Source organism: Hyperoodon ampullatus (assembly GCF_949752795.1).
Source record: "Hyperoodon ampullatus genome assembly, chromosome: 4".
NCBI lineage: Eukaryota > Metazoa > Chordata > Mammalia > Artiodactyla > Ziphiidae > Hyperoodon > Hyperoodon ampullatus.
Genome location: NC_136917.1, coordinates 135557472 through 135574299, shown reverse-complemented (window position 1 = coordinate 135574299; position 16828 = coordinate 135557472). Strand labels below are relative to the sequence as shown.

Here is a 16828-nt window from a genome sequence, read left to right as displayed (position 1 = left end):
TTTTTCTTTATATTTCACTAATTTAAAATAATTTTATTTAAATTGATGATAATTATACTTTTAAGCTACTTTAAAGGCTCAAGTCCCTAATTTCCTTATGACATAATTAATTATAATAAATTCCTAGAAAAAATAGGGGACCAAGTAGACGCTACCTATAAACATGTAGACTTTATTTGCATTTTTTAGTATAACTGAGAAAAGCACTTTTTAAAAAATAACACGACAATTTCAGAAATTGATTATTTCACATTGTCTTGGTAATAATTTCCCTACTCAACAAATAAATTTGTATCTTATTCTGCTCCTTGCTACCTTTCATATATATTATACCATAACTTACTGGTGTTCCTACTATCGCCTCCTTAAATGATATTTTCTATTTTTGATATTTCTATTAATGATATTTCTATCATTTCTAAATAGAAATGATATTTCTATTTTTGAACTCTTCATAACAGACTTTTCCTAACCATTATAATAAGTAATTATGGAGCTGAGCCAGGCTGTCATTTTAGGTACTGCCTACTTACAGACACAGACTCAAGTTAATATTATGCAAGTAAAAGAGCATCCAATTCAATGATGGAGGATTTAAAACTGTATTCAAAAGTATGAAATAATGCAACATTATTAGAAGTGAAGATGGTCTCAATCTCTTTGGGAACTGGCAACGATGAAAAAAGGGAATTCTCTTACAAAGTGGAAATAAATGAATACCCTCAAGAACATTTCATTGTTTTTATTTGTGCCCTTTGCTGAAATGCCTATGACAACGTATACCCAGGAAGTTAGTATGAATGCCAATCACTCTACTACTGGGGTAAATTTTTTAAATGTAGGCTACCCAGTTTTTCAAGTCCCATTTGCTTTTCCTGGATTAGAGAATTCAGCAAACAACAAGGGAGAAAGGAAGGAAAGAAAAAAAGGAAGGCAGGAAGGAAAGAAGGAAGGGAGGGAAAGACTTTGAATGTTGTAGATCCTCATGAATTGTCACTTTTTAGGGTCCAGACTTGAAACAGGTACTCTCAAACTATTATAAATAATTTTGATATAAATAATATTGTTAAGAATATCCCTGAGCGTAAATCTTTTTTATCTCTGATTATTTTGCCAGGGTAAAATCTAAAATTGGAGTAATGAAATTTAAAAAAAAAAAAAAAAAAAGAACATTTTTTAGGTGAGACCCAGTAACTCTACTGCTAGAAATTTCCCATAGGAAATTATTGGTGGTACAAACAGATTTATACCCGGAGATACTCTTAACAATGTTATTTATATTAGTTTAAAAATTAAAACCTGGGCATGGCGAGACAGCTATTATAATGGTTGAGAGGGCACCTTTTGGAGTTGAAAAAGAAAAACCTAATTCTGCTCTTTACCAGCTCAGTGACCTTGGAAGTCTTTATTCTCATTCTAACCTTATTTCCTCATAGATAAAACAGGGATAATAAGAGAATCTACCTCGTAGGGTTGTTAACAGGATTAAAGGGAATAATGCAAGTGAGAAAATTAGCACAGTGTCTGGAACAGTCAACAATAAATATTGATGTTGTGGTTGTCATTAAGCAGCTAATAAACATCATATACTCAAAGAATCTCTAAATTTATGGGAAGATGCCATGACATAATAAATTTTACAAATGGGACACCAAATTTCATATTTTATATGATACAAATTTTATAAGATACATAATATGCAAATATAAAAGGAATTTGTGCACTAAAATGTTACCAATATAGAATTTTAGGAAACTTACTGTTTTTCAGTATTTTCCAATGTATCTATAAGGAACATTGTTTTTAATCAGAAAGAATAAGTGTGCATTACAGAATACCCAATTTCTGACTAAATATCAAAAAACAATTGGAATTACACTGGGAAGCCATGCGAGGCAAGCCCAGGGCATATTACATTAAGAAGATAAGAGTCAGGGAGCATGGTTAAGAGACCAGGCACAGGTGGTCAGGAATCTCCAGAATTCCAGGGTTAAGGGTTGCATTTAATCTTCAGCAACCACAGAAAACAGCTCCAGATCTGAATAGCTCTCAGTCTAGAAGGCTCAGGTAGGGAGGTCAGTTGGACTTCCTGGCATCTGTCTCTGTAGATTAAGGAGCACCCTGCTCGCCTAAGAATTCAGCGCAGAAAGGCCAAGGAGACGGCTGAGGGCCTGGAGTAGAGAGGGTGGGGATTGCACCTGGTTGGCCCAGTTCAATGCACCTCTCCTAAGCAGGCGAGGACTTCTGGACAGTGAGTCCAGCTTCCTGCTGAACTTCATCCTGCCCAGACTTCCTCCCCTATGCACTTCATCGCCATTGGTGGCAGGATGTGATGTGAAGTGATAATTTTAGGTTAATGGATAAAAGAGATGGGGATTGAAATGAGAGTCAGTATGACTCTCATCGGACTGGATTACCAACAGCCAGGGACACAACAACCCTAGCTGGGGACAGGATTGTGAAGGGAAGGAGATGGCTGTCTGGTTTGCCTGTACCGTACTGGAAGATACCATCTAGCTGGGGTGAGAAATGACTCTGTGGGCTCAGAGAATTACAGCAAGCTGGGGTGAGGCAAACAAAAATATGCTCACCTGTTCTGAGTGAATCAGGTAAGTGTTCTCCCTCCTTTCCACCTCCAAAAAGACTGGTGTGTTGAAAAGTACAATGAGCATGGTAAATTGACACAAAAAAATTAACTCATTTTGGGAAGATGAAGGACCAATATATGATTTTAGCTGATGCATATGACCACTGACCATGAAACATCTTTATTTTTTGCTTGTTTAATTATGCCAATTCTCTCTGTACAGTGCCATAAACCCTCTGCATTCATTGGGGCGTTCAAAATATTTCATACCTTAATTCATCAATTAAGAACCAAAATCCTATGTAAGACAGAAAAACTGCTGTTGAAAGAGGAAGAAAGGATTACATTTCTTTTTTTCCCCTGTAGATTAGAAAAAGTGGGCATTTTCCAATGCCAGAACTTAAGCTGTCAATTTCATTCCCCAACATGACATCAGATGGTTTTCCTGTACTGTACTCAAGTGGGTGGTCATCTTCTGAGGTAAGTCATGTGTGCCTCGGAGTTATGTCATTATGTTATCTTCTTCAATTTGTATCTAAAGCCTTTTATTCTCTGGGATAAATAGATTTTATCAAAGTAACATGGAGAGGCATTTAGAAAATTATACTACTACTACTACTAGTAATAATAATAGTGACTTCCACTAGTTATTTAGTAGAGGCATTAGTTCCTTACCGCTGCTGTGGTAACAAATTACCCAAAACAGGGTGGCTGAAAACAACAGAAATTTAGTCTCTCACAGTTCTGAAGGCCAGAGTCTAAAACTAAGGTGTCAACAATGTTGGTTCCCTCTGGAGGCTCTGAGGGACCCTTTGTTCCATGCCTCTCTCCTAACGTCTGGTGGCTTGTGGCAGCATGACTCCAATCTCTGTCTTCACAGGGCCATCTTCCCTGTGTTTCAGTGTCTTCTCCTTTTCTGTCTCTTAAAGCACACCCTTCAGTGGATATAGAGCCTGCCCTAAATTTAGAATGATCTCATCCGGAAATTCTTAATTTAGTTACATCGGCAAAGGGCCCTATTTTCCAATAAGGTAATATTCACAGGTTTCAGGTATTAGGACTTGGGCATATCTTTTGGGGCTCACTATTCAACCCACTGGAGCAAATTTTAGATAACTAATTGTTGACTTATGCCTGGAGAGTTTGTTGCACCTTTAATTTGCTTGAAGTGATCAAACCACCCTATAAAAAGACTTCTTCACTGCTCCTAAGCACACACAGCTGCACCCAAAACAGTACAATACTACTTACTCATCCCAAGAGTTAGCAATATCATGCCCCCTTTGTACCTATAGCATTGAATGAGTCAATAGTCAGTAGTTTATTTTTATGGTTTAGGTATCTAAAACATAGAAAATCACAATAAGTATTGAATTAATGCATGCATTATTTCAGCATTTGACAGTCTCTTCTTTGCAGAGATTTTAAGTTAAGGTATTCTCAGAAATCAAGAAATAGCAACAGTGGTGGTTGACTTGTAATATTTAAATGTTTTCCTAAAGGCAAGGAAAACATAAACCGTTAGCATTTACCTCTAATCCAAAAAAGCAGGTTTGTGGGAACCTAGAAAGAATAAAATTAGACTTGTCCTACTACTTATGAACCTTCATCCTTATCACCTTTTATCAAGGATGTAGAGAGTCCTAGGGAAGCAAAAGGTTTACTAGATTAAGTCTAGAAAAACCATCCAAGAATCAGCTAACTTACAAACATGGCATTTTAACATCTATAGGGCCGCTTTCTTACATCTCCCTCCCACACACACTGTGTCTTACCCTGGTGTATAGGGACTCCAAAAATATTATTGGATGAATACATAAATACAGACAAAAGTCCCTCTCTGGATTTTTTGGTTTGTTTATTTTATAAACCATTATATGAGCCAACGTATTGACTAACAGATGCTAACCTTTTTTTTTTCCTCAGTAGAGTTAAATTTTTTTCTCTCTCTATTTTATGGGACTCTACAAACTAATGTTTGATGAAAATAAATTAATGAATGTATTACTTATGTAATAGTAAGTTGTACTAGCATCCTTCCTTTTCCATAACAACCTCACTGCTATCTATTACAATTGAAAATGGCATGGTAACAATAATTATTATCGGGGGGGGTAGTATATGTATATGGCTGGTACAGAATAGCTTCTTCCATATTGCACACTTACGAAGATGGATCTTTCAGGTATGGCAATGGCTATCATTCACAGGTTCTTCACATTATTGCACCAAGTCATTTTTCCCTCTGACATCAGACGTTGTCTGATAAAAGACATATTTTTATTTCTTAGAATGTCAACTGCAGACCCAGTAGCCTCCAGGATCCTTTTGGTATCAACTCTGGGAAGAAAATGATAATATCCAAATCTGAAGATATCAAACGAGGCGCCATTCTGGTAAATTCAAATTACCAAGACAAGTACTAATTTTACCTCATGCTTTCCAAGTGAATAAATTCAATACCAACCTAAAAATAACTATGTTGTAGAATATTTTAATATACTATCTTTTATCAAAAGGCAAGAATACTAATTTATACCTCTGGGCATTTAAACAGGACTGCAGTGCATGTAAATTTGCCACCATCACATGTAATCTGATTCCTTCTGACATGAGCCAAGTGAATGTTTCACTTATCTTATGGAAACCAACTTTTATAAAAGTAAGTGATTGTATAGTTCTCTGCAATAATTGAATAATATAAACAAATATTTGTTCAACACTTAATAAAAGCAAAGCAGAGTGCTTTTCTAGAAAGAACACAAGACTGGAAGTCTGGAAAAATGTGGTCCAAGCCCAACTCTACTCAACCAGCTATTTGGGTGTCATTTTCCTTGTCTGTTAGTAACTAAGTTATCTCCAAGGTCCCCTCTCATGTATATCCTTCTTTTTAGTCTCTCTTTTTCTTTCCTTTACACTTCTTTCCTTTGCTATTGCTATACAATAGCAAAGTATGCACGTATCTTAATACCTTAGAACTCAGTTAAGAGACAAAGAATTATAGAGACAATCCTTGACAGCGTTACCAAAGAGTAGAGCTAACATATAGACTCATTGTATTAGATCAGACTATCTATCTATCTATCTACCTATCTATCTATCTATTTTGGAGGACATTTTTAACCCCTAATAAAGTCAAATCCATCTGACAACTAGATCTTTAAAACTTAATCCATTGTATTTTTTTTTTTTTTTTTTTTTTGCGGTACGCGAGCCTCTCACCGCTGTGGCCTCTCCCACCGCGGAGCACAGGCTCCGGACGCGCAGGCTCAGTGGCCACGGACCACGGGCCCAGCCGCTCCGCCGCACGTGGGATCTTCCCAGACCGGGGCACGAACCCGTGTCCCCCGCACCGGCAGGCGGACCCCCAACCACTGCGCCACCAGGGAAGCCCCATTGTATTTTATATTATTTGTTTCTCTATTAGAAGTATTTTGTTAATTATATGAAATTTCTATTTTTAGATTTAATCATATTAAGTTGCTATTTTCATAAGTCACAAACTGTTGGATATTGGTAATTTCATGCTTAATCCTAAACAAGCTCCTATGTAAACCTCATTACCAGAGAGTAGCTATTCCATATCCAGCTACATGAAAGGAGGGCAGGGTTTGGAGTTTGTTTTGCGAAGGATAAATCTGAACAGAAACTGTGTTATTCAGAAAAATTCCCCATTCTATAACAAGGATCTAAGTGAGAATTTGAGTGCAGAGAGGAATGGTGGATACACAGTCATCATTTCACACTATCAGTTCCATCTGGATGTTAAACCAGTGTTTCAGTCTGTCAGAAAAATTTTAGTTTGAAAAATTGCACTAAAACATGACTAGCTCTCAATGTGATTAGCTCAATATATTGAAAGTAGTAAATCCTGTTTGCTTTTCAGGCACACTTTTCCAGCTTAAATCTTACTGTAGGTGCAGAACTTCAGAGTGAAAATACATCACTAGTTTTAAGTGCTGGTAATCAAAAAAGAGAGGTAAGTGCGACTCCAGGTTTTGAAAACATTATACATTTCACTCTGTTTGTAACATATGTTTTATATTTGCTTATAGTCCCTAAAGCAGTGACTAGCACTGCTCTAAATCAGTGACAGACACTTTCTGCTTCAAATTACACTTGATTAGCTTCAAGTGTGATTTCAGTCTCATTCTTCTTTGTAAGAAACTGGGAAAAACCATGATATTTACAATTAACATGCCGTGTTTAACTTGATTACTTATAATTATCACAGTAAATTGATGTTTTTACTCTCACCTTGATAACAAATGATGCATTAGTAATTCTCCTCCTTAAAAACCAATATTATAAAATGTAGTTGACATCTGAAGAACAGACTAGAAAAAACAATTTCTTTACAGAAAGTGTCTTTATACTGTATAGGAATGCATGTAAAATTTTTAAAGTTTTCTTCATTTAGTCATTGGGAAATTTGAAACAAAAATGAAGTACTATTCCCCAATACAAATTCACGCTGGAGACCTGGGTAAAAATAAAATGGTGTGCATTTTTTTTTTCTCATCCTGTTATAAAGTAAGGCCAGAATACCTGTTATAGATGTGAGCACTTCTGCATAATTCCCCCTTTTATTGTGAGAGTTTAAATATTTCATGTGGATATCGTGAGTCATAAAATTCTATTTGGAAGCTGCCTAACACTGATGTTTTATTTTTTTTATTTCAAATTAGTACCTATTTTAAATAATTCCAGTGACCTCTGATAAATATTTACCTTTAAAGAATATATACATAGAATATCTGGATATAATGTTTACTTACTTTATAAAGAGCACTTAGAGAAGCTAAAATTTCGCCAGTAAGCATCAAAAAATATGAGTATATATTATACTGGAAAAGAGTATATTTGATTCCTAAATATGCATTGTTAAAATATTACAGTTAGCTTTATTTCCCCTAAATGTTAGTTTAAAATTCCGCATGGAGTTCTTTATTTTACATTTCATCCTAAAGACAAATTATACTTAAATTGTTAAAATCACTAAAAATGATCATTTTGTAGTTCTATGATCTTGGGGAAGTCACTGATCGCATCCAGGCTTCCCTTTCTGCACCTCTAAGTTCAAGGAAATGTTTTAGATGTGTTTAAAGTCTATCTTCAAAGGTCTGATTCTCTGTACATCTATACTACTGCCAGCTCTGTCTTCTGGATGCATGAGCAGTGACCTACCCGGAGCCATTTGAGGGGTTTGGATCAATATCCACTGTATACAAATATCTCCCCTGTTAGTTTCTTTTTTTTTAACCCCTACTCTTCCCCTCTAGGTTAAGGATGTTCCCCATTAAACGGAGATGCAGAACCTTGAGCCATTATTGGTCATTGATAGCTACCCTGAATTAGTTTTTTTTCTCAGAAACCTAAGGGATGGAATGTAGGGAAGACAAGTTTCATTGAGGTTTGGTTGCCACACTGAGAGAGCTTGAGTAGCTGGAACTCTAAAAGCTGTCTCCTTCAAGATTTACTTCAGTTAAGACCTAATTTAAAGATGCTAAGAGTATGTCAACTGGAATAGACAGTGTGGTAAAATTAAAAAACACACTGGGGCGATGTATGCATGAATTCATTTTTCTGTACATTTGAGATTTGTGCATCTTACTATATGAAAATTATACCTCAATTTGCAAACAAAAAATAAAGCACATTAGAATTAGAATTAAAGTTACAGTTAGAATTAGAAGACCTACTCAGGTTTATATGTCAATAACCTGTGACAACGTTCCAGCACCAACTTATGCTATTGTGATGATGCACTGAAGGCTACTAATCAATCTTTAAAACATATAATACTGTTTGTTCTCCCTGAGTTAAATTCACCTCTACCATTGAGAATTCTGATTCACAGATAGTTTACTCTTCATGTATAAATTTCTGAAGGATAAAATTATAAAATTGTTTTGGTAATAATGAATATGACATGGTTAGAGATTTAGACTAGATGAAGGGCATTTTAAAGTATGAACTCATTGTTTTCTCTGTATGTAGTAATGAGATTAAGTACACTGTTTGGTAGAAAATTATAGCCTGAAAGAACTCAGTGTACTGGGAGTTCTAATAGGTGTTTATAAGTATTAACAATCTTGTTTAATAATTTTCAGCTTGCTATTCAAATATCCAAAGATGGGCTACCAGGCAGAGTGCCGTTATGGGTTATCCTGTTGAGTGCTTTTGCTGGATTATTGCTATTAATGCTGCTCATATTAGCACTGTGGAAGGTAAGAACCAAAGTTCCTTTGACTTTTCTACTTCAATTGTCAACAGCATATTGGTGAAACAAATTGTGATTTATCCATGCTGTGAAGTATAGTATCACACAGCAATTGAAATGATAACCAAGGCAAAATTAAAAAGAAAAATGTATATCTCATACATTGTGCACAACTTGATCCCATTTTTGTACAAGAAAAAAATAGACATATCCAAAAATTATGGAAGATCTCTCTAGAGGTTAGGATTATAGGGGATCTTCATTTGTCTATAACACTGGAAATTTTAAATTAAGTATGCATTACTTTTATAAACAGAAGAATGAAAACTCTCTTTTATAGAAAAAAATAATGAATTCCTATGTCAATTTAAGAATATATAGCAACAGAATTATGGTTAAGATAAGCCCTATCCTAATCACATATCTCTATGTATCTTAAAAAGTAAATGCTTCTTTACTATGTAAAAATAACACATTTTATGCAATAGTTGCATGCCTGAGTGAGAAATGAGAGATTTATTCAATTAGTCGATGAAACGGAAATCTTATAGTTGCATAGACTCCTGTTTCAAATCCTCCTGTAAAACTGAGTAACCATCTACTTTCTGTTGGGTCAATCTCTATATTTACATAGATGTTTTGCTTAAATTGAGATATGCAAAATTTTTCAAACACTTAGCTGTATCTTTTTCAAATTAAGCAGAACTGAAATGATAACTTTTAGTATAAATTTAATAGAGCAGAAAATCTCATAAAAAGTTGAATTTAATATTTTTCTAGTTAAATATCAAATTGGCATTTATTCTACCATATATCACCCTATATTTTACTTATCGTTTTGTTTAAAAGCTAAACTATGTTAAAGCTACAGATTGTGGTTACATATTCGTTTTTCTGATGCCTGAGCAACGGAATTATCTTTTAATCAAATAGTTTAAATAACAAATTTCTCTCCCACCAAATTACCAACTGTTCCTATCCATTCTGACTAACATTAGTTATAATGACTTAACTTCCTCTTTGGGGGTTTACTCTCAGAGGAGATGAACAAAGCCATGTATATCAGGAGCATTTAGTTCAGTCAATAGAATCCATTGCTTTTCTCCAGCAAAGTCTCCAGGACAGAATTCTCCACCATCTCAAACCTCCAGCTCTTCCCCCTACTTTACAGGGTATCCGTGCTCTGTCTGTAATACCTGGCTTTGCCACACTGCGGTACCCAAGGCCCGGCTTAGTGGTGTCAGGGTTGTGCTTGAAATGTAGAATGTGGTTTCTTTGTTCATATGCACCTGTAATAGAAGATTTTACTGTTGGTTTCTTTCAGTATGGTCTTCTAAGCACAGCACTTGCTCGTATAGTTTTAGGACACCGCTGCCAAGAGAAGAGGAAAGCCAGAGCTGACTATATGGATAGACTCTCTAGTTGTATACCTCTTTTTAAAACTAACAAATAAGTTTCAGCCACCTGTTTTTTGGTCATCAGTCTGAAAAAGCATAAGTATAAAAACAAACACATTCTTCCATCCAGGAGATGTTTTGTTGACACATTCTGATTGCTTCTTAGATCTTCTTTTTAAGCCCAAAGAAAGACCACTTAACAGCCTTTGGCCTGTCCTGACCAGTAGGTATAGTTAGTTCAGCAGCCACATCAATGGGAGCTCCAGCAATGAGAACGGTGATTCCACAATAGAAGGGAGGGGAACTAGCACTTACTGAGTGTTTACTATATACCAGGAACTGTTTTAAGCTTTTCCACTTAGATACTAACATCAACCCTATAAGGAAGACACTATTATGGACCTAATTTTGTAAGCCAGGAAGCTGAGGCATAGAAAAGTTAAATATGTTTCCCAAGGCCACATGGTTTGTCAGTTTCAAAGTAAAGATCTGAATCTGGGCATTTCACTTTTGTGTCAACACTATTAGCACCACCACCCCCACCACCCCCCACCACCCCTCCCGCTCTATGTTCTCTCTTGCTTCTAGTCACTCTGTTTTCCTTACAACCTTTTCAACTAAGTATTTTAACTACATTTTACCCTTGGGGACACTGAAGCAAACAGAGAATAACTCTCCCAAGAGTTAGCAGCTAATAAGGGACTGGGTTCAAGCAATGCTCTATCTGCAAAGCCCACCCCTTATCCAATATGTCCCACCGCTGCAGGCTATGAGGCAAGGCTCTTCACTCTGGAGCTCCAGGAATTGGGTTTTGTTTAAGAGGGTCATAAACTCTCTGAAATGTCTAAAAATATTTGGTACTGGAGTGAAAACCCCCGGTTGGATTCAGACTTTCAGCAGCTCCATTATACTGAAAAGATTAATTGGCCCTCCTCCTGCTCGAACCTCCCTGAAGAATTTGGTCTGTGGTAGGCTCAGAAGAGCTACTCTCATCCCCAGGCATCTTTTTTTTTTTTTTTTTTTTTTTTTTTTTTGCGGTACGCGGGCCTCTCACTGTTGTGGCCTCTCCCGTTGCGGAGCACAGGCTCCGGATGCGCAGGCTCAGCGGCCATGGCTCACGGGCCCAGCCGCTCTGCGGCATGTGGGATCTTCGCGGACCAGGGCACGAACCCGTGTCCCCTGCATTGGCAGGCGGACTCTCAACCACTGCGCCACCAGGGAAGCCCCCCAGGCATCTTTTTAGACTAACTAGATATGGAGCAGAAACCTCAGGACTATCCTTTCTTCCTTCTTCTTCCAAATCCCACCAGTCTGGAAGTTCATCAAAATTCTTAGTCTGAGACTTTGTGCAGGGAACAGGCTAAAGGTTCCTCCTAGAGCTGGAATGCCATTTCAAAAGGCACAGTCTTTATAGCTTTACCTTCGTAGCATGCATAGCAGAGATTAAAGCTTGACAAAATCTTAGTAGGTGCTTAATATACTTGATGTTGAAGGGAGAAGGCTTGTAGAGGACACAGGTTTAAATAGGTTGGGAAACATGTCCTGAAATATGGTACCACACACTAAGGGAGATGCCCAGTCAAGTCAATATAACCAATAGGATAGAATGAGACTCGGTCCACAGAGTATCCCGAGATCAGATCGTTCCTCTCTTAACTTGATCTCATACTGATGTCTGATCCACCCTTGATTTATTTACTAATCCCAAAGCTTTGTTCCTCATCCAATATGCATATCCTTAGGGAGTGTGGGTGGGGAATAGCACGGCCATCTATTAGTCTTTTATATGTTAATATAAATGTTTCGTTCAACATTTATTCTATATTAAAGTCATTGAGCGTGTATTTCTGCCAAGGACTGTTTAATCAGACTTTGCCACAGGGTTTTGAACTAGGGGTACACAAATAAGATCATTAAGTAAATACAAAAAGAAAAAGAAGGAAAGAGAAAGCTAGCAAGAAAGTCTGGGTGCTCAAAACAAACTTAACTTGTTGCAAATGTTGGCTAGTATTGGCCCTGTTCAGTTTGAAGCTCTAAACTGTATTTTCCTAATCTCTACTCTAATCACCCAACTTCCACTGAAAACCCAATGTTAATAGAATCAGTTGGGTGGAAAAGTTTAGATAACAGAAGTTAAGCTTTAAAATAAAGCATTTAACATGTGAAAGCAAAGGAAGGTTGAAAAGAAGCAAAAAGACTTGAGAAAGAAGAAGAAAAGATCAGGAACTGGGCGAGGCAGGAAAGAGAAAAGTCATGATTCACCACTTGCTTTTGTAAAAGGCTTGTCTGATTTATTTTCAGAACATGCAGGTACAAGTTAAAGGGCTTAATGGTTTGTGAATCCAGAACTTTTATAGTTGGCTCGAAGGAAAAGGCCTGATACATTCAGGAGAACTGGCATTCTAAGGAAGACACATTTATTGTTTCTTCATGTTCATTTGTTCTGTTGTCACCTTTTCTGTGACGTCTACCACCAACTAGATTCTGGCGTGGAGAAAGACATAAAGCCCTGAGTAAACTTTCTCTAATTTAAAACTGCATATGTTTGACCATTTATGCCCTCGAAGCCCTCAATTGTTCAATAATTATTTTTTTAATATATAATTCCCTTCCATAATTTACCCGAACTTCATGATTAAAATGACATGAAAGTACCACACTTTCAAAGAATTAACTCATTGTCTTTGCTTGAACTATTATAATCCACTCTCAAATTAAAAAAAAAAAAAAAAACAGATTTAAAAAAAACACTTCTCGGGGCTTCCTTGGTGGCTCGGTGGTTGAGAGTCCGCCTGCCAATGCAGGGGACACGGGTTTGTGCCCTGGTCCGGGAAGATCCCACATGCCGCGGAGCGGCTGGGCCCGTGAGCCATGGCCGCTAAGCCTGCGCGTCCGGAGCCTGTGCTCCGCAACGGGAGAGGCCGCAACAGTGAGAGGCCTGTGTACCGCCAAAACAACAACAACAACAACAAAAAAAAAACACTTCTCTAGCACCCTTTTTTAAACTTCTTTTTTAAAAATATCCATTTTAGATTAGAATATTGCAAAGGTACCTTCTATCTCCTATCCTTATTTTTATTAAACTCTTTAATTGGAAATAATAAAGCACTTGTAATTTTATGATGCCGCATATCACAAAGCATAATGAAAAGGGACCCACATTCACCACTACATGAAATTTTTCATATGTTCAGTGACTTTATTTTCATATCCAAATGATACAGGGTGTTTTCAAGAGACTCTTTATGTCAAGCCTGTATAGACAGATGTGCTAACACATTTAAAGTTAATCCAGACAACTCAGAAATCCTCCCCAACCCCTTAGCCATAGTGCACCTATGAGATTCACCATCAGCAATAATTACCTCAATTTATGACCATCAGTTATTTGATGGAAATTTCTCTGCCACGTTCCTGAAAAAGAAAGGTGATGGCAAAGTAGAGATAGTGCCAGCTAACTGCAGTTTGTATGTCTCCCAAAATATTTTTCCAAAACCCTTTAAGTTAGTTTGCTACATATACTAGTTTTTACTAGGAGACATTATATATTTAATTTTAAAAAAAAGTAAAAATGAAATAGCAATTTGATAAATGACATTTCTTGAGAGTCAGTATTACTTAATAGATAAATGAAAAAAAATACCTCTTGATTATATTTTTTGTATGCCCACAATTGCTAACATTTTACTAAACTAAATTTTATCTGAGATTAGTATTTATTACCTAAATTCAAATAATTAATTGTATTATGTTTGGTATTTTCTCAACAGATTGGATTCTTCAAAAGACCACTAAAGAAGAAAATGGAGAAATGAAATATTTTAGAAGAGAAGAAATAATTATTCAATGATCTATCCTCAGGTTTGCCTCAAATATGTGACAAGAAATTTATAAATACATTTAAAGACATAGTCACATAACTCTATGTAATCCATCAGGGATTAATCACTTAGAAAATGACAGATCAAGCAAGATCCAAAAACAATACATTAAAGATTTATTTTATAAAATGTTGAAAAATATTTTTAAATAATTACTCATTTTTGTTGAGTATTTAAGCAAAATTACAAAGTGTTTTGAAGATGAAAAATAACCTGTACAAATATGTTTATATATTAAATCACCATTCCAAGTATTTAAGGAATACATAAAAAGATTTTTATGATCATTGAAACATTTACTTTCAAAATAATATAAATTAAGCTTTTTCCATTGATTCCTGATGGATATCCACATTCAGCATGATGGTCAATATTTGTAAATGCCAAGAAAGGAATTTTACCTGAAAAAGATCACTTCCCCCCATTTAAATGAGAAAAATTTCCCAGGTGGAGTCTATATACAATATGGACTGAAAATAGAATTAAATCACAGAGAATATATTCAGCATCTTTGTGTTGGGTTCTATACTGGGAAAGTTTTCTTTCCAAAGTGTTTGAAAAATAGTACAATTGAGCTGAAATTCTATCTAGGATAGAAAATCAAGATAGACTTGTTTAAAAGCAAGTGCACTGAATGGATTAATTTAAGCTTTTACAGAACACGCCTAGTTTTGGTATTGAACTCTAAACTCAAAACTCTTTTATACTGAAAAAGCACAGCAGTTTTATGTGGCATAACAGTGATTTGTCATGAAAAGTCACGCTGTGTGTGGGATATGCTAAAATGCTTTCTGAATGGAACTGACAATGTAGATGGATGCCGCAGAAATGCTGGTCATCTTTTGAACATGAGGGGGGTCCCAGGATGTAACCCAAAGTAGGAATCGTCTCAACTCCTTGGTACATGGTTCATTCAAACCCTCAAGCTGTGAGAGTATGTTTATTTTTTAATATTTTAAAAGATATTTAATTTTCCAAACACGGTTCTTCTTTTTACGAAAAAGCAGTATTCCATTTCAGTATTGCATTTTACCAACAAGCCACTGCTTTTTGAGTGTGGCATATCAATGTTTAAATAGATCTCCGGAAATGTATTTTAAAGAATTTCAAGTTTGAAACCTTGCACCAACAGAAAGACATCACACCTTTGTATGAGCTTCTTTGTTCTTGAAGTAATCACCGTGGTGCATCGGACTCTACTGTAGCATAAGCTCCTAGGTTGCTCCATTTCTTAGGGAAAAAACAATGAATGAATGTACCTGTGAACTACTGCTGTAAAATTTTCTGATACTTCTGCAACAACTCCATCTCCCCACCCGATTGACCATCACAAGATCAGAACCTGTACCCATCTGGAAAGTCCTGGGCTCTACTTTTCTCAAAAAGCAGCATATCAATGGAGAAATTAAATGCCATACATTTAATTTTTAAAAACTAATTTCCAGGGAATTATCTGTGGACTCAGAGGCAGCCTACCTCATGGCTCTCTACATCTACATCCGAGATCCTGATGGTCAAAGACATGCACCTGGGGAGTGCTGAGGTCCTCAGTAGCTAGAAGAAAGACTAAGTTTTTCCAGAGATTTGGTATCCTCTTCCTGGCCTGTGATTGCTCAGAAGTGTACAGTTTTAGAATTTTCTTCATTCCTGCTATCTATCTCCAGGTTCCAAAATCATTCTTTCCACCTGTCCTTTCTTTGCCCAACAAAACTCAGGTCTCTCATATTCAGTCACCATGGTGCACAACTCCAGTGCACAACCTGCTCAGCAGCTCTGATCCAAGCTCAGCACATTCTTAGAAATAAATCTAATAGATAAAATTTTTTTAAATTCACACTTGTCCTCTGACTCCTAGGCAAAGTATTTACTGAACCAGGAGTATGCACATTTCAACTAAATGTTGTTAACGTAAAGGGGAAAAATAGAAAAGATGGCATATTTAACATTTTAGAAAAGAAAGGAAGAGCTGTTTAGCCAAATCAAATAGCTACTTATAAGCTCAGCACAGTTTTTAACATAATTCATTCCTGGTTTGTAAGTAGAATATTAACTGAGCCAGATATCCTATTTCCTTAATATTGCGATTTGTTGAGGTTTATGTATGTATGTGTCTGTGCATCTGTGCGTGTGTGTGTATAAACACACATGCACACATGCACGCATGCATGCATGGACACAAATTGGAGAAAAAATACCTCAACACCAAAAACAGAGTTTACGAGAAATAAACACACAAAAGCTACACCACAAGAAAAGTTTGATTCATCCACTTTGCATACAGTTTTCACTTTCATTAATATTTAACTTTAGCATACATTTATGCAACTATCTAAAAGTCATAAATGTAGAATTATTATTTTGACTAAATTAATAAGTCAACAGATGTCCCAAATTAGCTTTGTACAGATGTCCTAAAACAGAGACAATGATTAAGAAATATACTAAACTCTATTATTTTATTTTAAAACATTTAATAAGAAAAGTGATATTTAAGACAATTTATGAGCTTATTCATTAAATTAAATTACAAAATAGTTTCTTTTTTTAACTTTGGTATTTTTTTAAATTAATTATTTCTTCCACTGTGGACTGAACTATGTATGAAGTCCCTTTCTATACCAAGCCTACAATGGTCTATTGGTAAATTATTGAACAACTGGCTCTCCAGGAGGAAAAAAAAATCTCTGATTTGTGCCATTTACCAGTTTTCATGGTCTAAATAGTTTTGTCACGGCCATTT

At 36.0% G+C, this 16828-nt stretch overlaps 1 protein-coding gene across 1 annotated transcript in view; it reads left to right on the top strand.

Annotated features, from left to right (window-relative positions):
- ITGA1 (integrin subunit alpha 1) overlaps positions 1-14133 on the top strand; it is a gene marked incomplete at its 5' end in the record, with an annotated part of 163190 nt that extends 149057 nt beyond the window's left edge. Inside the window, 6 exons of the mRNA XM_079702706.1 lie at positions 2954-3067; positions 4879-4983; positions 5145-5249; positions 6474-6566; positions 8701-8817; positions 13978-14133. Of these exons, the coding sequence (XP_079558832.1) occupies positions 2954-3067; positions 4879-4983; positions 5145-5249; positions 6474-6566; positions 8701-8817; positions 13978-14022 (579 nt within the window). The 3' untranslated portion in view covers positions 14023-14133. The remainder of the gene's footprint in view (positions 1-2953; positions 3068-4878; positions 4984-5144; positions 5250-6473; positions 6567-8700; positions 8818-13977) is intronic.
- Positions 14134-16828: the final 2695 nt, after the last annotated feature.